The following is a 23015-nucleotide window of genomic DNA, read 5'->3' as shown; positions in this document are numbered from 1 at the left end:
TACCAACTTTTTAAACAATCTCTTCTAATAGTAGCACGACTTACATGGGTGTAGCGTGGTTAGAGAGTTCTTTGAATAAGCCATGTCTAAAGTTGGTTTCAAAATGGTTGAATGACATGCTTTCTTAGATCACAAACTTTGTAATTTTCTCCTGAGTTGCTTCAACATTGTAAGCCCACAAGTTTCCTTCATTGCTCATCGACAGTTGACCAGTAGCCGGTTCTTGTTTCAACGCGTCGCAATATGGCTTTTGGATGTGGTTTCTTAAAGTGGAGTTTGCGTCTTTTGCGTAAAATTTATAATAATACTTGCAACGAGCCTTCTGCTGACCCTTGGTCATATCACACAAATCAAAGTGTTGCCAAATATCTTGGTTTCTCTTCGTAGGAATAACCTGAACCACCACGTTGCTTGAAAAAGTACCAACATTAACTGAATCTTGACCACTACCGGTTGCCATTTGAGAGTTTTATAGATTATTGAAGAGATTAGTGAGCGTTTTTAATATTAAAAGAGTAGAGAGTGGTATTATTGAACCAAAACAACATCTATTTATACTAGTTTGGTATGGCAAATGGGTGAAAAAGGCCAAAAAAGGGGCAAAAAGAGGCCCTACGGTCAAAAAAATGGTCTTATTATTACTAAACAAAAGTTACATTTTTTGGATCCCATTTTTAACAGTTAAAAAAACCATTTTTTAAGATCCGGTTTTTTGATAATGGGATGTTGAACCGGGTAACAAATCGGTGGATCGGGCCGGGTTCAAACCGGTTTTACGAGAAAACGGTTAAAAACCCTCAGATTGGGGTTTTTCCGTTTTTCTTTTACGAATTGGTTTTTTTCCCATGTCTAACTATAACTAACTTAAATCTTCACTTTCTGTAAACTTTCACTGTCTTTACTAGGGAGAAATGTTGCGATCAGAGGGTGGGGACAAATGGACGATTACCAGCTGAAGTCAGTGTCGAAGCCTGTAGAGCAGTAGAGGCAGGGAACTAGAGACCAAAATGTAATCAATTCGAATTTCGATCTAGATTTTTCGACTTAATGTTGGGTTGATGACTCACGATGATTGGGCTCACCAAGTCCATCAATCTTGGGCTATCTCAATAAAATCTTAGAAACAAAACAGTTAATAGTCTTAATACTTACACAGTTACACAATCAACTGTTAAATTAGGTAACCGAATAACCCAAATTTTCTAAAAAAACACATATAGATTCGAAAGCTGGACAGAAACTGAATTGTGAGTTCGATTGCAGTTCAAACCGAACGAAAACCAAATCCACATTTTGGACCGGTTTCAATTACTGATACGATTTGGTTTTTGTTTTTTTTTTTCTTTTTTGTTGCACCAAGAAAACTAGAAAACAACCATATTTGTTTATTTTTATATTTTTATATTTTTACCAATGCAATATTGGGCCACTAATTAACAACTAGCCCAAACCCATCTATCTATCCAAACCCGACCCGTACATACAGTAGTAACACACCAACACAATGATAGCTTGCCGCTTGTCTTCTTGAACCCTGGTGGCTAAACCCTAACCCACCACCTGAACTAAAACCCTAATCAATGGACCACCAATGAATGGAAGCTCACCCACCTAATATACCCGGACGATGTTCATCTTTCTTCGCAGTCTTGTCATCATGGGAACAAAAACCAGATACCCTAATCATCGCGTAAGCTTCTTATTATCTTCACCAACAAATTCACAATCTTTATTCAACCCCAATAACATCTACTATTCCAATTCTTCATCACCCACATCATCATCATACACTTTCTTGTTTTGTTTCACCGGTTTTCTTTACTTTTTCCGATCTTTTTCGAGCAAACCCAGTTGTGAAAACTTAGGGCACGGTCTTGATCGTGAATCTGTTTATGATATTGTTAAGAATGAGCGTTGGGATGATTGTAGGATTAAAAAGTTGTTTGCTTCAGCTTTAGCCCCAATTTGTGTTTCAAATATGTTATTGCAGTTGAAAGAAGACCCAATGTTAGCTTTAAAGTTGTTTAAGTTAGCGGAAAGTAGACCGGATTTTCGACATACAAGTGAGGGGTATTGTATTCTTGCTCACATTTTGTTTTTTCATAGATGTTATAGTGATGCTCATGGTGTTTTGAAAGATTTGATTAGTTCGAATCTTGTTTTGCCCGGTTGGGATGTGTTTGATGTAATGTGGGCGACTAGGGATACTTGTCGGTTCGGTTGGGGGGTGTTCGACACGTTGTTTAACGTGTTGGTGGAGTTGGGGAGGTTTGAAGAGGCGAACGCGTGTTTTGATAGAATGAGAGCGTGTAAAGTTCTTCCAAAAGCGCGTTCGTGCAATTTGCTTTTGGGGAGATTGACGAAAGTGGGTAAAGGGGAGTTTTCGAAGAGGTTTTTTAAGAATATGATTGGGGCTGGGGTTAAGCCTTCGGTGTTTACTTATAATATTATGATTGACTATTTGTGTAAAGAGGGTGATATGGAAGGTGCGCAAAGGCTTTATTCCAATATGAAGTTGTTAAACGTTACACCGGATGTTGTTACTTATAACACGCTTATAGATGGGCATGGTAAGCTTGGGCAGTTAACCGAATCAGTTTGTATGTATAACGCTATGAAAAGTAGTGGCTGCCGTCCAGACGTAATCACGTACAATGCATTGATTAACTGTTTCTGTAAGTTTGGGAAAATGCCACAAGCGTTTGAGTATCTTCATTACATGAAGAAAAACGGGTTAAAACCGAACGTTGTAACTTACAGCACTTTTATCGATGCTTTCTGTAAAGAAGGAATGTTGCAAGAAGCAATCAAGTTTTTCATGGATATGAGACGTGTTGGCCTTTTTCCCAATGAGTTCACGTATACTTCTTTAGTTGATGCAAACTGTAAAGCGGGTTGTATTGCCGAAGCTGTGCGGTTGATTAAAGAAATGTCCGAGGCAGGTATTACAGTTAATACCGTTACTTGTACAGCATTACTTGATGGTCTATGTAAAGAAGGTAAAATGAAGGAAGCCGGTGAGTTTTTCGAAGAAATGGTTAAAACCGGTATAACACCAAATTTAGAAAGCTACACGACGCTTTTTCACGGGTACATAAAAAACAAAAACACTAGTAAAGCTATCGATGTTTGGGAACAAATGGAATCTAAAAGCATTAAACCCGACTTGTTGCTATACGGCACTCTTGTTCTTCGACTCTGCAACGACAAAAAGTTTGAAGATGCTAAGGTTGTACTTACGGAAATGAAGAAAAGCGGTACGGATACAAATTTTGTGATTTACACGACAATTATGGATGCGTATTTTAAATCGGGACTACGAAAAGAAGCTCTTGATTTGTTTCAAGAGATGAATGATATCGGTATGGCCCCATCGATTGTGACATACAGTGTGTTAATTGACGGTTTGTGCAAACTTGGATATGTCGAAGAGGGTCTAGAATTTTTTTATAAAATGTTGGATGCTCGACTAATACCGAATATCATTGTGTATACAGCTCTCATTGACGGGCTTTGTAAAAATGATCGGTTAGAAATCGCCATGAAACTGTTTGATGACATGAGTGAAAAGGGTTTGATTCCGGATATTACTGCTTACACGTGTTTGATTGATGGGAACTTAAAAAATGGGAATGTTAAAGAAGCAATGAATTTGAGGGATAGAATGGTAAAAAGTGGTGTAAAGCTTGATCTTTACGCGTACACTGCTCTGATCTGTGGGCTTTGTAAATGTGATCAAATTTTGGAAGCGAGAAATATTTTTAATGAGATGATTACAAACAATGTTCATCCGGATGATATTATTTACGGCTGTCTTGTAAAGAAGTATAATGAGCTCGGTAATACCCGAGAAGCAGAGGATTTGCAAAATGAGATGATCGGAAGACAACTTATGAATGGTGTTAGTGAGAAATGATACAAAAATTGAGAAATTCTTTGTTGCTTGCAGTTTTTTACATGTGGGTATCATGAATTTGGGTCGAGATGCTTATGGAAATCCTGCTGTTGACTTTGGCAATCAGTCAAACTTACTGATCTTGAAAGACGGGAAGTCATAAATTTGGATCAAGCCTTCTTCAGCACCTGATCAGGATTCCGTCGTCTGTCAAGCATAAACCCGATTCTCATATCTGGTATGCATTAGTTTGTTGTTACTTTCAACATATTATTTGAAATTCGTGTTTCTCAAGATTGCTTTGTTGAAAAGATTCTAAAGTCAAAATCATATATCTGCTTGTCATCATTACAGGTACATCGTACAGCTAAAGACTTGAACTGCATGGGAAATCAAAGGTTACTGTCTTTCTTAAACGATGTTTTGTTGAAGTCGTCGATGGTTCTCATGGAGTCAAAATTCAATTGATGAGGTCCTGCTGGAAGTCAATGAGAAAGTTTTGCCGGTAAAATGAGGTTTCGGTAATCTCATCATGTAGATAGATGTCTGATTCTTTTGATTGTTTTTTTTCCTCAGTTTTGAGAGATCTTTATAAGTGAACTGTATAAGCGAAATAGCACATTAAAAGAAGGTGAATATCAAAATAATCAAGGGTTGGGGATATTGGTAAGGAAATGAGGTTGATTCAGGGCTCATTCTCCGGTTTGATAAGAAAGGAGGACGGATGGTTTCATCTCGCTCAACGCCTTCAATACATTTGATCCAATCTGAGCGTTTGATCTCATCTCGCTCCGACTTCGAGTTGGTATTTATCAAGTAGATGAGATTAATTATAATTACTTTTATCATGACTAAAGTTATAATTGTTAATTTTTTAAGTATCCTTAAGTTAACTGTCTAAAATCACATATGTTACCGAGTTTATTATTAATTAACAAAGTTTGTCCATACGCCAAATTTGTAGACTCTAGAATGTCACGTATATGGCTAGCGTGCAACCCTAAGAGTATAAAGGCTAAAATGTCACCCATGCTCGTCTTGCCTGGGGTTTGCCTCTTACAACCAAAAAAAAATCTTAAAAATGTGTAATACCTCTCTCCTCTCCCTTTCACAAACCTGTTTTTGCACAAGAATATCCAAGGCTCGCTTTTCTTCGCATCACGCCTTCTCTCTTCACGTGAGCTAAAAGTTTCTAAAAACATCCAATCCTGAGTGCTCTAAAATTATTGTAATGGTTTAACACGTTTTCACTGTAACATCAGAAAGTGAGTATCACGTCACTGCTACATAGTCATAAGCTTTCTCTCACTTTTTTCACCTTTAAGGTGTAATCATTTCACAAGTTTTCACTGTCAACAACCCACTAAAATAACATTTAAATACAACGAAAAAAAGTAGGTGACATCTAAAAAAACGAGTGAATGATCAAAAAGTGAGTGCCATTTGTTTTTTTATTGACTCTTCTAATTCATTCCCCTTCGTCATGGCATCACCTTTTTCCTTGACAGCATGAACTACATCACGCCTCCAACTTCCCAAGCTTCACTAACGCCCCTTAGAGCGATGTGCAGGGCGTGAAGGAGAATAAAAAAAATGCAAGGTGGGCAGGTGGCATGGGACGTGACTCCTTTACGCTTTCTATAAGCTCAACAACTAGGTTTAGTCAAAATCCATGGACGTGTCTATCCTCTTACAAATTCTTCAAGGGTGAATATGTAAATTCTCAACCCCTCTCAAACACACTACAAAACATTCAATATCACCGGTTCGGAAACTGGTACGGAGATCGGCCACAGGCTCGGTAACAGCTTTACACTTCCCGGAAGCTCACCCTCATCCTCAACCTCAGGTTCGTATTTTGCTCTCTCTCACACACATGCATATATATATATATATATATAGCCGTTATCATCTCAACTTTCAAATTTCCCCAATTTCATCACTCAATTACACAATCTTTAATGTCTTCACACATATATCATCTCATCTTTACATCCAGATGCTTGATCAAGATTCAAACCAGAACACGTGGAAGAATCAAATTCAATTACACAGGTGGCGTGTTTAGGGTTTTTGATTTCTAGGGTTTTGGTTTGGGGGAAATTGTATGTGAATAGATAGATGGGGGCTAGGGTTCCGGTGCAACAGTACAATTTGAGATCGGCTGATTCGTATATAGACGAGACTTCTTTGCATGATCTGAATACTGTGGATGGACGTGGTGAGATTATTGAACCCATGGTTGACCGCGATGCAGTTACCGATGGGAGCTTGGACAATGAAGATGACTCTGGTGCTGTTGTGAGTTTAAATAGTTCTTTTTTGATTAACATATGTTATTGATTATTGTTTACTTTGCATAATATGTACTGTTTTAGGGGTGGTTGCAAAATATTGTTTTCGTCTTAGGGGGTGATTGGCGTTTCGTTTGAAAGTGATTATGTGCTATGGAATAATTAGTCAAATAGTGTTTGGATGTGTTAGTGCTAGTGCTGTTTAAAGGTGTGGTAACCAGATAAATAAGTCGTTTTAATTTAAGAATCACGCAATTATAATCAGCTGTTTTTTTGCAGCTATTCCAAAACTGATTATCCAGTTTTATCCACTTTCAAAATGCAATGCCAAACACCTCTTTTAATTTCAGGCGATTAACAGCATACGGAGAATGTACATTGCCCCCTTATAGTTTATTTCTTTCATATGCAGGAATGCATGCATGAGAGCTATCAGAATAGTTTACCACTTCATAATGTAGGGGTGGAGGGAGGTCACTCAAGTCTTGATACTAGTGGGTCATCAAGGGATTCGTATAATATTTTATCAGTCAATGGTACTATTAAACTTTCCACTGCATGTATGCCTTATGAGTTTTGATTAGATTACTTTTAGTCGTGCTTATTACTGAAGTTAAACTGTACTATTTAATAGATATTTCACCAGTAGAAACAGCAAGAGCAAGATTTCTGGATTTCATTGTGGATACTTTCATTGGTTCACATGTTGTTGAAGTAACAGATTCTGAGACTGATATGTCTCAATCTGTGGAAGATAAAACGAGCAAGAGAAAGACAAGAGACATTCAATATGAAGGTGATCCACAGTTTGTACTGCCGTTAATGTATGTGGCAAACGTGTACGAAACTTTGGTTAATGAAGTAAATATGAGGCTTGCTTCACTGGATGGCATGCGTGAAAAGACGATTGGAGTAGCACTTGAAGCTGCTGGTGGTCTGTATAGGAAGCTAGCAAAGAAATTTCCTAGAAAAGGTAGTTATTTTGCGCTTGAATTATAATTGGTTGCTAAAACCAAGAAAAAGCATACAGTGTGTTTCCTTTTGTGCAGTTTTTTGTTAAAACGTATAGGGTCTACATCAATACAAATAAAAATGGCATATATTAAATGATATTACTTCTTGCATGTAATTAGTGACGGAAATTTATTAATGTATGGCAAGCAGGAGCTTGCACATTCAAAAGACGGGAGCTAGCAACATCTTTTGAAACACGATCAAGGTTTCCTGAATTAGTGATACAAGAAGAGAAACGAGTTCGTTTCGTTGTAGTCAATGGTTTGGATATCATCGAAAAGCCAACAATTACACATACAGATGATGCAGAGTGGTAAGCTTCAAGTGTTAATTGAACTTCAAGATTATAATTTAAGTTATAGGTTAACCATTGGCGAAGCTTCCCCCCCCCCCCCCAATTTTTCCGGAACCAGGGGGGGGGGGGGGGGGCGGAAACGTATATACCTAAAAATTTTCTATACGAAAGAACTATTCATAACACTACGCGCCGAAAAGTTCGGGGGGTCGGGCGCCCCCTCGGACTAAGCCTAAGCTGCGCCCCTGGTTAACTAGACTAACTGTGGTTTAATATAGGTTTAAGAGGTTGACTGGTAGAAGTGATGTAGCTATCTCTCCTGTTGACTACAAGTTTTACGCCCCAAGGCACAAATACAGGCGCACTGGTTCCAACTCTGTTTCAAGCATTCCTGGTTTTCCAGTAAGTTTAATCTGATATTTTTATATAATATTTCTGTTTATTTATATTAATATCGGAGGTAATGATGATATATCGCCTTTATTAATTTGTATAGACATTTCCTGGTGCTGATAATTCTTCTCAAATGTCTGTTGCTCAAGGCTATCAAGTAAGATCTGCTCCTTAGAAATATTAATTTGATTTATTTTATAATATTCTTGTTTTTTACAGTTGATTATTATATGATTCTGAGTATTTAATATCACACAATCATTTACAAGACACAAGTAGGGGTGTGAGTTTCTGACGCAACCCGAAAGCACGGCACGAACCTAACACAACACGAATTTCGTAGGTTTGGGTTCAGTTTAAATGGGTTCGAGTCAGTTTCAGGTTGAACCCGCGAACTCCTTTAGCTAAACGGGTCGGGTTGGCGGGTTGACCCGTTTAACCCATTTATATTTTATGTTGTAAATTAAGTTGGGTGGTGTGTATTTTATTCCATAACTATAACCTAAAAAGAGAAATTGACATAAGCTTCTATAATTTAAATGTAATTGTATTATATACATTTGTGTTTTTTTGTAGTAAATTTTAATTTTAATATATTAATTGCGGAAAAAAAAATAAACAAATTTCAGGTTGAACGCGTCGTGTTCGGGTTCATATGCATGACAGGATTTTCGGGTTCGGGTCGTATTCAGGTTCATCTAAATTTTTCGGGTTCGGGTCCGGTTGAACCTGCGAACACGACTCGTTTAACACCCCTAGGCCCTAGACACAAGAAAGACCCCCTAAGGATGCATGTTCTTGATCTTTTGTCTATAATTGTATGCAGCCGCATAGTCAGCAACAGACACCATCAAAACAGCATATGCAAAGTCTTCCACACCAGGGTCAATTTCATATGGTGAATCCAAACCACCAATCTATGGGCCATGGTCAATATTCTCAACACAATCAATGTGGTTCAGAGATTGGGCACACACAAGGTTCATCTACCATGTCTCAACAGATGGCTTGTTTACAACCACTTGGTCACCTTGGAGGTCGCTTGCATGTACTGGTGATTGTTTTAACTCTCGTTTTTATTATTTTAATCTTGTTCTGTTAACCGTTTTAGTTTGTTAATTGTTTGTAATTTGACGGTCTAGCCAACAAGCCCTGCAAAGTTTTGTGATGAATGTGGTGCTCCATATTTGCGGGAAACTTCCAAGTTCTGCTCAGAATGCGGTGTCAAGAGGCTGGGAACGTAATGTTTTTTCCAGGTACGTTATTTTAAATATCTTTTATCAGTAGTATTTTTACGATTAGGTTATTTATGCGAATTCCATTCCTAATCTACTCTTTGCACTGTGTTTTTGTGTTATGCAGGCAGGGTATATGTATATTGTAGTAAGAGCTTGTATGTATAGTTAAAAGGTTGCTACATGTATGTGGCACTGGATTTCAAGTTTCTTGTTTCTTGACTAGTTGACTGGTAGCATTAGTTTGTTGTAATGTTGTGTTTTGGAATTCAGACATAACATTATGATTGTTTTTACTTTTTTTAATTATTATTATTATTTTATATTTAGTGAAAACAAAAAATTGAAAAATAAATATTTTTGTATTCATTCATTAATTTCATAGAAGAAAAGACAGCAAAAATAGTTTTTCTTTTCATGACTTCATCCATCATTCAAAAAATAAACTTGTTCACATTAGTAGGTTCAATGGGGAACTACAAAAAAGTAGAGAAATTGAAAACCATGTAAAAAAACCTATTAAAAAATTCATTTGTACGTGTAAAAAATTAATTTCTATCATAGTTAAAACAAAATATACAACTTCATTATTCAGTTTTTGCACTTATCAACATAACTAATGTTTCTAAAGTGAATGTGTGGGTATTAAATACTTATATGTTTTGAAAATATTTAGTCGATCAAATAGTTTAGTTTAGACATTTCTCAATATTGGATTTGTGTAGGGTTGTTTTTATATATATTTTATTAGTTATGTATTTATTTATGTTTTATTAGTTAGGTTTCGTATAAACACATGTAGAGATCGTTCATATAAAAAAAAATTTGTAAAAAAAAAAAGTTTAACACTTTTTGAACTGTTTTAAATACTTTTTTTATTATTCAATTTTGTTTATTAAAGACGCTTCTACATGTGTTTATATGCAAAAAGCACAAGGCGGTAACATCTAAACAATGAACCAATAGTTATGTTGATAAGTGACTACTCCAATAGTGTTGTCTTTTCTGTTAAATAATCAATACACTATGCATAAAACGATTTATATGGTTCTCGCAGTTCTAACATAATACTGGTTCTGAAAAGAATAGTGTCTTTGTATTTACATACCTGATACATTTATTTAGTTACATTTTTAACACCAAATGTTTAGCAACCCAAATAAATAAAAATATCTTTATAAAAACGATATATAATATACAATTTAAAATGACAACTGACATATATAACACATTTTTCCTGGTAGTTATAAAACATTATTTAATGCACTTGTGTTCATCCCTAACATATAAATACCCCTCATCCTTCACACATTCGCCACCCTATTTACAACTTCCAACCGTAAATCTACAAAACTTCCGATCCTGATCATCATACCATCAAACAACACTAACACATTTTCCCCTCAGATCACCCATTCAACCGTCACCGATAACCGAAACTCAGGCAATATGTATAGGGCCTTCGTTGGCCCATTTGATCCCACAATGATCATGATGTTCACCCTTAAAGACGCTTCCGATTGGTGGCATGTATTAAACGACACACCCGTTTGGCAAGATCGAATCTTTCACGGAATGGCTGTTCTTTATGGCCTCGTTGCCATTGTTGCAATGGTCATTTACATTTTGCTTTTGTTGTTTATTGAGTCTTATGTTGTCTAATTTATTCATGTTTATAGTGTTTTGGTTTAGAATAATAATAATAATAATTGTGATTTAGTAAACGATCCGTGTGATCTTGTTTATGTTGCGCAGATGCAATTGTTTCGGATACAACAAAGAGTGCCGGAGTATGGTTGGACCACACAGAAGGTTTTTCATTTTCTTAACTTTGTGGTTAATGCAGGTTTGTAATTTTTTATATTCATATTCTCACTGATTTTTTTTTTTTTTTTTTTTTTTTTGTGATAGAAAAATATATGATTTGTAAAACGTATGTTGTCTGATGTGTTACTGTTGCAGTTAGATGTTTGATTTTTGTTTTTCGTCGCGATATTCAAGACTTGAAACAGGAGGTTAGAATGTTTGTTAATCCTCCGTTCGGTTCGTTAAGGCGGTTATATCAATCTTTGATCTTGTATTGTTCATTTGATCAGATTCTGAAACATATCTTGCTTGATGTGCCAAGTCTTGCATTTTTCACTACTTATGCGCTCTTGGTTTTATTTTGGGCTGAAATTTACTACCAGGTTCGGTTAAGATTATTATTTATCTATTTTTCATAAAACCGGATTGTTTGATTTGTAAACACAATAAGAATCAGATTTCAACATCCAAACAGTCAAAAACATTATAATCAGATTGTTGATGCAAGTGACCTTTGACAGGCACGGGCTGTTTCGACTGATTGTCTTCGGCCTGCCTTTTATACAGTCAATGGAATAATCTATGCAATTCAGGTAAAATAATATTATATTTTGGATGAAACATGAAGCGCGTAATTAACGTTAACGTATAATTTGATTTCTTAACAGATAGCATTGTGGCTAGCAATCTGGTGGAAGCCCGTGCGGATTATGGTGATACTCTCCAAGATGTTCTTTGCAGGAGTGTGTTTGTTTGCTGCCTTGGGTTTTCTGCTATATGGAGGAAGGTATTTCATAATTTCATATCATATTTATTAAATGTATAAATTACATTGTCATACTTCATGTATGTGTTGCAGGCTCTTTTTAATGTTGCAACGTTTTCCTGTGGAATCAAAAGGCCGGCGAAAGAAGTTGCAGGAGGCAAATATATGTTTCACCGTTTTTTTTTTTTTTTTTTCAAACTGGCCCGTTCTATTCCATCTATGTGTGTGTGTGTGTGTATATATATGATATTTTGATTTGTTTTCTTCATTCAGGTTGGATATGTGACAAGTATCTGCTTTACATGTTTCCTCATAAGATCTGTCATGGTAAGTTAGCATTTCGTCGCTAAAATCGTTACATGTACATAATAATATATGAATTTAATCTTATTTTATAATTGTTTTTGATGGTTAGATGTGCTTTAATGCATTTCATAGAGTTGCTGACCTGGATGTGATGGAACATCCTGTTATGAACCTCATGTACTACTTGGTAATCTTCCTTGCTTTAATTTAATGTGTCTTATGTTTAACTCTTTGAAAAAAAATTATCGCATTATTTCGAGAAATCTTGCTGCATTTTGTGTGACTGACTATTTTCGTTTGAACAGTTGGTGGAGATACTACCTTCAGCTCTAGTTCTCTTTATATTGAAGAAGTTGCCGCCTAAACGAGGGATAAATCAATATCACAATATTCGCTGAAATATTATGAATTTACGACGATACAAAATGAAGAAAAGATTTCTTGAAAATGGAACTGGTTTTTCTATTGGAGAGAATAGAAATGCAAGACTCCAGAAGCTGAATCCATGGAGTCTAAAGATTATGAAAGGGTTTTAAAGAAACTGATCTCTCATCTGTAGTAATAAAATATTTAAAAATTTGTTCTTTAATTCAATAATTCGTATTACAGTGCAAAATACGAGTACAACTACAAACATGTATAGGAGTAGAAGTCGGAAATAGTAATTATGAAACGTATAGGAGTAGAAGTCGGAAACAGTAATTATGAAACGTAAAGACGGAGGCACGTGTTCAACATGGTTTCCTTAAAATAGATTTGCATATTTAACATTCATATACACTGTAAATAAAGTACAAATATATACATGATAAACCCCAAATGAATGAGCCACATTGATATATATTATATTATTTAGTAGGCATGTATCTATGACTTTACCAGTTTGAAAATTACTAAATAAAAAAGCTACATGTTAAATATATATATTTAAAATGAGTAAATTACGATTTTGGCCCCTCTGGTTATATCATTTTTACCCTTTTAGCCTAAAAAGAATCTTTTAACATCTGAGCCCCCAACGTCTTTTTTTCTAACCCTTTTGGCCCCTAACACTAATCCCATCCATTTGCTTTTAGGGGCCAAATGGGTTAAAAAAGAAGACGTTGGGGGCTCAGATGTTAAAAGATTCTTTTTGGACTAAAAGGGTAAAAGTGATATAACCACAGGGTGCAAAATCACAATTTACTCTTTAAAAGTTTGTTAGTCTTGTTTGTTGGCTCAACTACTTTTTTCCCTTACATCTCCCCCCTCACAACTCACAACCAACCTGATCCTAAACACTTAAACCAAAAGCCTCCATTCTGCATCAATGGAGTCAGCAGCTCTCTCACTTACATTCCACCACCCACTTTCAAATCCCTCAAACATCAACCTCACCAAATCAAACCCCCTTTATCCCCTCCTTAAACCCTTCAAACAACCAACCATCAAAACCACCACCACCGTCATCTCCGCCGCTACCAAACACAACAACAACCCCATCACACAAACCCTCAAGCTCACCGCCCGCACCATCGTATTCGCTGCGGCTGCCGCAGCCGTAATCTCCAAGTTCCAACAATGCCCAGCCATAGCAGAACCACTTACCCAAACTGCTACAACAACAATATCTGAATCTGAATCCGAAATTTCTGAGTTTCTGGAATCAAATTCCGAAGCGATTGATGCCATGAAAACATTACTTGAAAAGAAATTGGAAACCGGGGAGGATCAAGAAAGCTTGAAAATCTTGAAGAAACTCGTTTTGGCCCAACCCGAAAACGGAGATTGGAAGTTTTTAATGGAGAGATTGTTAAACGAAACGGGTGAAAATGAAACGGGTCGAGAGGACTTAGAACAGATTTTAACACGAAAGCCGCTTTCTTTCGAGGCATTGTTTGAAAACGCGGTGTTGATGGACAAATGTGGAGAGGGTGAAGTGGTGATTAAAAGATTAGAGAAGGAAGTAGAAGAAAAGAACGAGAAAGAGGCAAGAGATGTAAGATTGATCATAGCACAAGTTGAGTTTTTGAAGAAAAATGTTGATGAGGCATTGAAGAGATATGATGAGCTTGTTAGTGAAGATCCTGATGATTTTAGACCTTATTTTTGTAAAGGAATGATCTATAGTTTGATTGATAAGAGCGATGAGGCGAAAGTTGAGTTTGCTAAGTATCGCGAGCTTTCGCCCAAGAAGTTTGAGGTGGAAGGGTAGATTCGGACATTGTCGTCAAGAATGAAGCTTTTTGGCACTGATGAACAAAATTAAGTCATATAGAGTTTGAAATAAAGAGGTGTTGTGATTTGATCTTGATTAAAGATTTAAAGATCGCAGGCGGTATGTTTTTTTGTTATGATCTAATCCTTGTTAGCAAGAGATTCAGCATATTTGTGTTGTTAATTCTTGCATAATAAACATGATGATATGATTATTCATTGTTAAAGATGAACTTTATAGTACCCTCTTGCAGCCTTTGTTGAATATAGCTTATTGTTACAATTTGATTGTTTCAATAATAGCGACATAGCTTAGATGTATGCTTGTATACTCGGCAACTATTTTCTATCAATAGTAAAACTAACCCAAAAATTGAAGGAGATGATTTACCAAACTAAAAGCTTGATTAGAAAGTTATAAATTTTAATTATGCTTTAATGTATGTTACACCTCTTCTCCTGCAGATGCCTGCAGATGTGGTCCGCAGACTGCAGACCTTTTGCATCTGAAAAAACAAACACCACCTTAGTGAACCCCCCCCCCCCCCTCCTATTGCAACTAGCTATCTACCATAACAACCACTACCATCCTTTGTTGACCCTTATAGGTATAGAGTCGCCTTTGTTGCGACGGTTGATACAGCAGAGGACTATAAGAGTTGGATTCTTTTTTCTGTTATTCAAGTTTTAGACTTTTATAGTTCGATCACGAGGAATTTATAGAGGTTTAATCAAGTCTTTGAAGTTAACAGTTATGTGTATGGATGAAATATAAATATGAGGTCTTTTGTCAATTTTGGGCTGCTTGGTGGAATTTTTCTGATAGAGAAGGCTACCTACTTGAAACTTCAATAAATAAATAAATAAATGGATGGTCCACACCACCTATTTTGCCTATACGCTTGAAGGCTACATCTTCAAGATTCTTGATCCTCAAGTCCTCTAGCAGCCGTTATCTGCCATCCATTTTAGAAGACGAGTCCACTACTTTTCGATATTCTTTTGTTCCCAAATTAGAGAATCTTAATGGCTTGATCTGCAATTCTTTAAAGATCCAAAAACCGAAGAAATGGTTGTTTGAATGTCACCGGAAAGCTATCAGATTCAAGATTTTGTACCCCAAAAGATCAACTTTGCATCGTCTCATCAGGCAGTCGATGCATTTGAAGACTTGGAATTTAATTTGGTTGAATTCTGAAGATTTTAGAAAACTTAAAGTGTGCCTAAATGCTTCATCCTGTTGTAGATTCAAATAATTAAATCTCAAGATTTTAGCATAATTGCAATGTACAGAAAAACAGACATGATTAGACACGATAACACTTGTGGCTAAAATGAAGGAAAAAGGCATAGAACGAAAGGCGTGGCGTTACAATCAGCGCCGTTCATGAGAATCCGGGTGTACAATGCGATTGGAAAAAATGTCCCCCTTAAATTTAAACTTATATATATATATATAAAAATCAGTGATAGGACAATAAATGGACCAAAACCAAATAGGCTATTGTTTTACTATTTTTTGTCGGGTTTTAAACTTAGTTACGTCATAGCTTTATTTTAAATTTAATTAATATATAACTAAATTGTTAATTTAATATTTTAGTTAATTAAACTTAACTTTCAAAAGATTATTTAGTTAAATAAGTAAAAGATTTAGTTAAAAAAATAAGAGAAAATTAAATGGGCTGCCCTGCAGTTGTTTTGCATCTGGGCCTTATACATTAAATGGGCTCCCTGCAGTTGACGGTTTTGAAAACAAAAAAAGTGTGATGCTACTAAGTTTCAAACTTGCATCTCAAATATAAGGAAGCCCTAAACCAACCTGCATCACATTATTGTTATAATTTATTTGGGTCCTATATATTATTATCTCTATATAAAGCGAACTTTTCTCTGGGCCTCTAAAATTTTTGGGCCATGTGTGATAGCACCTCTCGCGCATGTCATGCCGTCATGGGCTGGCCCTTCTTGCTCTGAGTGGAATTTTAGGGGATACCTTTGTTTGTTATATTTCTAGACATTTGTGTTCCAAACAAAATTCATTCATGTAAGGAAAACCTGTTAAGAAGCATGCATTTAGTTCTTTGTGATTTTATTATCGACGAACATTGGCAAACTGTTTCTTGTGAGCCAAGATTTGGACCTATAATGTAGAAGTTGGTACATGTTTACCACATGAAGCCATCATTCTATGTGCATGCTAAAGTTGGCCATTTTTTCGTGAATGAATTCTTTCGTCTCGAGTTGCCATCTACAAACCAACGTTGTTATATTTTGATGGACCGTTCTCTATATTGTTTCCTAACATGCTTCTTTTTGTTGGCGATGCTTATAATTTCAGGTCTCTCCTACTCTTCTTCTCTATACTATTGTATAGAGTTGTTGTATATGTTATCTTGTTGTAAACCACTTGCTACTTTTACAAATAACTTCAAGAATGACAATTTATGATATGGTGTCAAGTTGTTTCTATTTTTAGTGCTAAGGATACCAATCATCTTGTTAAAAATATCAACCTTCATAGAATTTATTTGGTTTATTATTAAGAAATGAACTACTACAATACTTAGCATATGTTAATCATTTGTACATTAAGCGATTTTCAAAAGTATATAACTTGAATTATGTCTTTATTTGAGTATGTTTACAATGGCAGAGATAAGTTCAAGCACAGGAGAGAAGACAAAGTCATGCAAATATTTGAGCAGAACATATAAAGGCTTGTGCTTCTTTAATAGAAACTGTGATATCATTTGCAAGGCTGAAGGTGCTATGAGTGGTGGTCGATGCCAAGCCTTCACCTTGCGTTGTTTGTGTAATGGTTGTGATCCTGACTAGCTCTTAAATTGAACGGATTAACTTATAACTTGAGATTTGCATGATCTAGATTGTATGTACAGATAGAATAAAGAAGATCGCCAGCTCAAGCTTGATCGGCTTCAGTCGTGCCATTTGAGGCATGATAATTTTTATGGTGTGGTCCTATCTCTCAAGCTACATCGACCACCTTGAAAGGGCGGCTCATGAAGGGGTTGAAATGTTAAAGGCGAAGATTCTTAAACTACTCGGGTTGGATCACTAAATTTCCTTTTAGTGTTGTATTATGTTTTTAGTTATTATGCAATGTTTTTAATTATTATATAATGTTTTTAATTATACTTAATTTTTTAGTCATAGATTGTTAGAAATAAAACAATTATTTGTATTCAAAAAATAAAAATGATGTGGCGGTTTAAACCGGAACAGGGTAAGGAACCACACCCTCCAAATGTGGAAAATGTAAAAATAGTATGGAATATGATGTGACGCTGATGTGGTTGTTTTCATTGCAGTGGAGTGTGGAACCATACCACATAGTTTAACACCAGTTTCAACCAAATGGGACCATGGGTATACCCCCGAGTGGAAATGGGGTGTGAAAAGCGTCACATAGGCACCGCATCATTCCACAAATGGGGCTGTGGTGTTTCACTTTCTATTCCTGTGGAAACTACCACGTGTCTACACTTGATTGCTCCACGCCATGTCTTGAATCAATCACCTCTTCCACGCCAAATCTCTACCCCCATGGAAATCTCCACGCCATGTCCACGCGAAGGGTTGCGTAGTGTTCCACGCCATTGAAGCCAGCCACCTCATATCCAAGCCTCTTCCACACCACCTCACAGCCTTACTCTCTTACATGCACTGCTGTGTTTGCACTTGTCACTAGAAAAGATTTTGAAATCTAGAAAGTAACAAAACTATAGCTTTTGTTAAGAATATGATTAATCTAGACCACAATATTAAATTTAAAACACATTTATTGGCTCCTTGAGGTAGTTTTGTTTAAACCCTCATGCCACTTTATCATAAGTTTGTTTGTACAGAAAAAGTGTGTACAATGCAATGCAATGCAGTGGCTGTTATTGTTTTCTGTTTCAAGATAAAGGAGGCATGCAACATCATAACATGGGCCAATGAAGATAAAAGTTGTATTGAGTCTTTACAAGAAAGATGCAATGACAATAATAATAATGCACACATGGGTGAGGGGCCAACTCTGTAAAAGCTAACAAGTTCTTGGAAAATTGAAGGGCCAATCATGATGGATGGAAAAGGGGAAACCACATCAATGCATCAACTACTTGTACCTTAACCCACAAATCAATTCCATTAAAGTTTCAAGATTTTCCAAACCCATGTCAGAAATCACAAAGTTGTACAATAAAAGGTGCAGTAGGATGCTTGTACGGTACAATTAGCAATGGAATTGTGATGTCAAGATGATGACTTTCTTGCTAACATGATGAGGAAGATCCACAAATCAATTCTATCAAAATCTCAAGATTTTCCAACCAATGTCAGAATTTCAAGAAATCACAGAGTTGTACACTTGTGTATGTACAATCACCAACATGTGAGGTTGAGGTTCAAGATCAAGTCTTGCTTGCTAACATTGTTTCAAAGATCATAAGACCACTCGGTGTGGTGGTCATCCAGACCCGGCGACGGCCGGCAACGCCCCCAAACACCATTTCCTTAGTCGCATTCGTCTGGGGTGGGACGATGAAGACGGGCACAAGAAGACAAAAGGCCTCTCACACACACATATACATACAACACACACACACATATATATATATTAGGCCCATCCCCCATTTCCTTAGGTTCATCCTCTTTGTCCAATCCTCACACCCATCCCACGTGGCATTGACGTGGAGGCCCATCCTCCATCAACCGGTATCCCATTAGCATTTTCATTCATGTAGTTGCATACTTTTAGAAGGCCTGTGTGTTGTGGTCTGGCGCCCCCAATCACATCAGTCCTGTAACGCCCAAAACACCAACCTATGGGCGCTAAGGGTGGAAGTGAATTAGTGAGTGGTTTAGCAGGCGTGAAAGGTAATGGGTCGGCACGGTTTTCCACCAATTAAAATCCTCCATTTAGAGATAGGGCGCCAATGCACAACGCATGGCCTAACTTAGGGATGAGCATTTTGGTACTTGTACTGAAAGATACCGGTACCGAATGGTACAGTACCGAATTTTTTTTTATACCAATTCAGTATGTACTTTTTAACTTCAAATACCGTACCGTACCGATCTTTTTCAGTACCGGTACGGCAGTACCCAACTTTGGCAATTTTCGGGATCAGTATATCTGGTACCGGTACCGAGCTCATGTCATTACATTAGAGTGCCAAGGGGTCATTTATATTCCATGAGAATCTTGAAACAAGAAGTTGCATCTCAAGATTTTCCAAACACATATCAAAATGCCAAGAAATCATAAAGTAGTGGAAGAAATGATGCATTAGAATGCTTTTAAGGTACAACATACAAGACTTTCAAACCCATATCATAATGCCAATAAATCACAAAGTTGTGTAAGAAAAAACTGCATTTAGTACACTTGTACCCTACAACTATCAATGGAATTGTGATGTTGAGGTACAAGATGTAGACTTGCTTGATAACATGATTTTTGGAGGTATAATAATAATACATCAACTTCTTACAATGAGGTATTAGGGGTAGAAAGAACCATTTCATTCTCATATTAAGACTCTCAAGTAAAAGAAGCCTCAAGAGTAGAGATATCATCAATGTCAAAAAAAAAAAAAAAAAAGTGCAGAATATTATAAGGATACAAAACTAGCTGGTTTAGCAGTAGTTACCATCAACCATTAAGACCATGAAATATGAAACACATTCAACAACATATAATAAGTAACCACACACTTTAAAACAAGATTATCCATGGCTGCCATAAAAATACAGGAAACACAGCTCTTATCGAACGGGTAATCATTCATGGTGTGGTTTCGCCCAATATGTCACGGAATCCAGTTTCATTGTTCATGGGCATAATAATCGAAAGTTAACAAAAATACCAACTTTTTAAATTTTTTATCTATCCGTCTATGCAGCAATGAACATGGAGGTCTCGAAAAGTTCCTCACAGCTGTCCGGTTTGCGCGTAATCTCCGTTTCTAAAGACGAACCCGCCTCGGTGTTGTTTTTCTCCATCTCTTCCTCAATCGAAATCTCCTCTGATCTGCAGTTCCAGCTGCAAAACGCTTTCTCACCTCTACAACAAGAACAAAACGATCGGTTTGTAACAAAAAGCAAACATGCGTAAAGGACGAAAATATGATTAGAGGTTTGGAGACCGAAATACCGAACCTGTACATGTAGATATCTTCGCCCTCCAACTTCTTCTTGCAAGAGTAACAAAAGCTCAAGAAATCATCATAGGGGTAAGAATTCACAACTTCAGAGGGATTAAGTTCAATCGCATGTTCTTCACATTTAAAAGATTTAGCAATAAACTCGTTATCGTGACGCTCTAAAATACAGTCACCAAATATATGTGTCGTTTTCGGGTTAGGCCCGTGTTTTCTAACACATGTATAATCCTCAGAAAGCTCAATCTCACTCGCAGAAAGTGAAGCAACTAAATCTCTACCCGGGTTCAGATTGGTCAAACGGGTCGTTGAATGGGTTGACTTTGACCCGAAATTCGCAGAATCCAAAGAATTAGACCAAAATCTAGCAAAAGGTTCCTGTGCTAATGGATTAATCAGTTTAGGGTTGGATTTTATATTACTATGAGGGGAAATCGCGTAATTCTTAGGGAGTGAGTTCGACAGTGAGTCAAACCCGACCGGTTTCAAACTCGGGTTGTTCAAGATTCTCATTTGGGGTCCAAAAATAACGCTCTTACTATCCGATGACCGGAGTATTTTTCCGGACGACGGTTTTGTTTCATCCTCTAAAGATTCTATCATGCTTAAGCCTACTTTGTTACAATCCCAACTCTTTTGAGTGACTTCATTCGGTTTAGAACAAGCCCTAATAGGTAAAATCCCAAAGTTTGGTTTTGAAAAAACCTTGAAATCCAAAGTGGAAGTGGGGCTTCTAACTGAATCGGATTCTGGATTTTTAGGGTTTATCCCTACAAACACACCAGGAACATTGAAAAAAGAATTGATTTTCTGCTTCTGTTTCAAGAAAGTTTCAGGATTTGAGTAACAAGACTCATTGGAATGATAATCAGGGTTCAGATTATGAACCTGACCCATGTTTTGTTGATCTTTTTGGTGTGACCTGCTTCTCTTCCTCAGCATTTTTCACACACCCTGTTGAAAAGTCAAAAGTCAAAAGTCAAAAGTCAAACCAAGAAATCACCATCCAATGCAAGCAATCAGATCAAAAGAACACAATCAGATGCAAATTCCAAGAACAAACCCTATAGGAAGATGATTAAAAGTTAAAAGTTAAAACCCTTGATTAATAATATAACAAATAATGGATCATAAGTTAAGATTTTCAATAGTATTAAATTCTAGCAATATACATTACAGATTATTCATTGTTGACCAAATATACAAACTACCCACAAAGCTTTGCAGATCAAATAGTCAAACTGTTAACTGCTTGTGTTGAAAATCAAAAGATGCCCAAAATACTACTCAAGATTCAACCCGAAAAGGGATGAATAGCACACAATCCACAAGATTACACTTTTATAAACATATTAACACAATATTTTTTGAGTTCATCCCCAAAAGGGCAAACCCATGAAATCAAGCTACTGATGTGGATAAATCTATACACAAATAGTGAAAAGAAACTTCAAGATTAAAGCTTTATGATTCTCTCTAAACAAGAAGAAAAAACCCGAAAATGCAGTGAAGAAGAAAAGGGGTGAAAAAAGATTGAAACTTGAAGAAAACCCACCTCAAATTGCAGAAGTTTTTTCTCAACTTCCCCACTCTCCCTCACTATTTGTTATATGAAACTTGTACAGTACTCTCTCTCTCTCTCTACTCTCTCTCATGCATCAAAATCAGAGAAGATATGAGCTTCTCGGATACTCTTCTCTCTCTGTGTAGTGGGGACTGGGGATTTATTTTACTGTGGGTGTGTATATATACGTATAGTTATATATGTATAGAGTAACTAGGTGATCTTCAGCCCGCATTGTGGAGCGATAACCGAATAATTTTCAATCAATTAATAAAACAGTACTACAGTTTTGCTATAAATAAAAAGTAAAAAGAGTGTTAGGCAGCTCTTTGACATGATTTTTAGCTGGGGGCAAAGTCATATTTTTATTTTTACTTGGAGAAACAATCAAATTTTTTTCCCGATGGTAAAATCATAATTTTTAGCTAGGGGAAAACCATATTTTTATTTTGCACTGGGGCAATGACGTAATTTGAATTGATGGTGATATCGTAATTTTGAACCGAGGGGAAATTCGTAAATTTTAGCTGGGAGCAAAAGCATAAATTTATTTTGAACTTGGGGCAAATACGTAATTTTAAATTGCGGGCAAGACCGTAATTTTAAAGTAGGTATAAAATAATAAACTGGTGTAAAATCGTAATTTTAAGCCGGGGAAAAACAAAATTTTATTTTGAACTGAGGCGAAAACGTAATTTTGGCTGAGGGTAAAAGCGTAATTTTTTACCGATGGCGAAATCGTATTTTTTATCTCGGGGCAAAAGGGTAAATGTATTTTGAAGTTGAGGCAAAACCGTATTTTTTGACTGTGGGCAAAAACGTAATTTTAACGTGGATATAAAATAATAAACTAGTTGATCCAATGGGTTTTGCTCGCACGCCAATTTGAACCAATGGCATAGAAACACTATTTCAGGGCAAGAACGTAATTTTAAAGTTTGTATAAAATAATAAAGTGGTTGGTTTAATGGGGGAGAGGCGGCCGCCCATTTGAACCGATGACAGGGTGATACTATTCCCTGTCATGTGGTTTGTATATGTTGAAAATTTGCAATGATTTTACTTTATTATTATTTTATAT

The 23015-nt window shown here is 36.4% G+C and overlaps 5 protein-coding genes across 7 annotated transcripts; 4 read left to right on the top strand and 1 right to left on the bottom strand.

Moving 5' to 3' along the window:
• The first annotated feature begins 1491 nt into the window (after positions 1-1491).
• Positions 1492-9429, top strand: LOC110907390 (putative pentatricopeptide repeat-containing protein At2g02150). Its single transcript, XM_022152383.2, has 10 exons — positions 1492-3913; positions 6017-6196; positions 6602-6725; positions 6824-7162; positions 7354-7516; positions 7777-7900; positions 7995-8048; positions 8718-8945; positions 9034-9147; positions 9254-9429. The coding sequence occupies exons 1-9, from the start codon at positions 1628-1630 to the stop codon at positions 9133-9135; spliced, it is 3600 nt and encodes a 1199-aa protein (XP_022008075.1). The 5' UTR covers positions 1492-1627; the 3' UTR covers positions 9136-9147; positions 9254-9429.
• A 993-nt stretch (positions 9430-10422) lies between these two features.
• Positions 10423-12620, top strand: LOC110903756 (protein TOM THREE HOMOLOG 1). The gene is made up of 10 exons (XM_022149545.2): positions 10423-10740; positions 10882-10972; positions 11089-11141; positions 11223-11315; positions 11454-11525; positions 11601-11719; positions 11792-11855; positions 11972-12025; positions 12114-12191; positions 12310-12620. The coding sequence occupies exons 1-10, from the start codon at positions 10576-10578 to the stop codon at positions 12400-12402; spliced, it is 882 nt and encodes a 293-aa protein (XP_022005237.1). The 5' UTR covers positions 10423-10575; the 3' UTR covers positions 12403-12620.
• A 603-nt stretch (positions 12621-13223) lies between these two features.
• LOC110903757 (protein SLOW GREEN 1, chloroplastic) lies at positions 13224-14371 on the top strand. Its single transcript, XM_022149546.2, has one exon. It carries the CDS (start codon positions 13314-13316, stop codon positions 14196-14198), a length of 885 nt encoding a protein of 294 aa, XP_022005238.1. The 5' UTR covers positions 13224-13313; the 3' UTR covers positions 14199-14371.
• Positions 14372-16284: 1913 nt separating this feature from the next.
• Positions 16285-18469, top strand: LOC110903760 (defensin-like protein). 3 transcript variants are annotated; one of them, XM_022149548.2, is made up of 3 exons: positions 16285-16541; positions 16857-17021; positions 17101-17363. In XM_022149548.2, the coding sequence occupies exons 1-3, from the start codon at positions 16376-16378 to the stop codon at positions 17154-17156; spliced, it is 387 nt and encodes a 128-aa protein (XP_022005240.1). In that variant the 5' UTR covers positions 16285-16375; the 3' UTR covers positions 17157-17363. The 3 variants fall into 3 exon arrangements, 1 of the variants encoding a protein (XP_022005240.1); XR_004860394.1 differs by having other exon boundaries at positions 16306-16541; positions 17088-17363; XR_002572160.2 differs by adding an exon at positions 17533-18469 and having other exon boundaries at positions 16356-16541; positions 16857-17269.
• A 1179-nt stretch (positions 18470-19648) lies between these two features.
• On the bottom strand, positions 19649-22100 carry LOC110903758 (FCS-Like Zinc finger 10). Its single transcript, XM_022149547.2, has 3 exons — positions 21926-22100; positions 20369-21324; positions 19649-20273 (listed from the first exon to the last, which is right to left on the bottom strand). The coding sequence occupies exons 2-3, from the start codon at positions 21310-21312 to the stop codon at positions 20105-20107; spliced, it is 1113 nt and encodes a 370-aa protein (XP_022005239.1). The 5' UTR covers positions 21313-21324; positions 21926-22100; the 3' UTR covers positions 19649-20104.
• Between the last annotated feature and the right edge of the window lie 915 nt (positions 22101-23015).

Source organism: Helianthus annuus, chromosome 6, assembly GCF_002127325.2.
Source record: "Helianthus annuus cultivar XRQ/B chromosome 6, HanXRQr2.0-SUNRISE, whole genome shotgun sequence".
In the NCBI taxonomy this organism is placed as follows: Eukaryota; Viridiplantae; Streptophyta; class Magnoliopsida; order Asterales; family Asteraceae; genus Helianthus; species Helianthus annuus.
The sequence above is the reverse complement of the archived record's forward strand: the minus strand, read 5'-3'. Positions and strand labels throughout refer to the sequence as shown.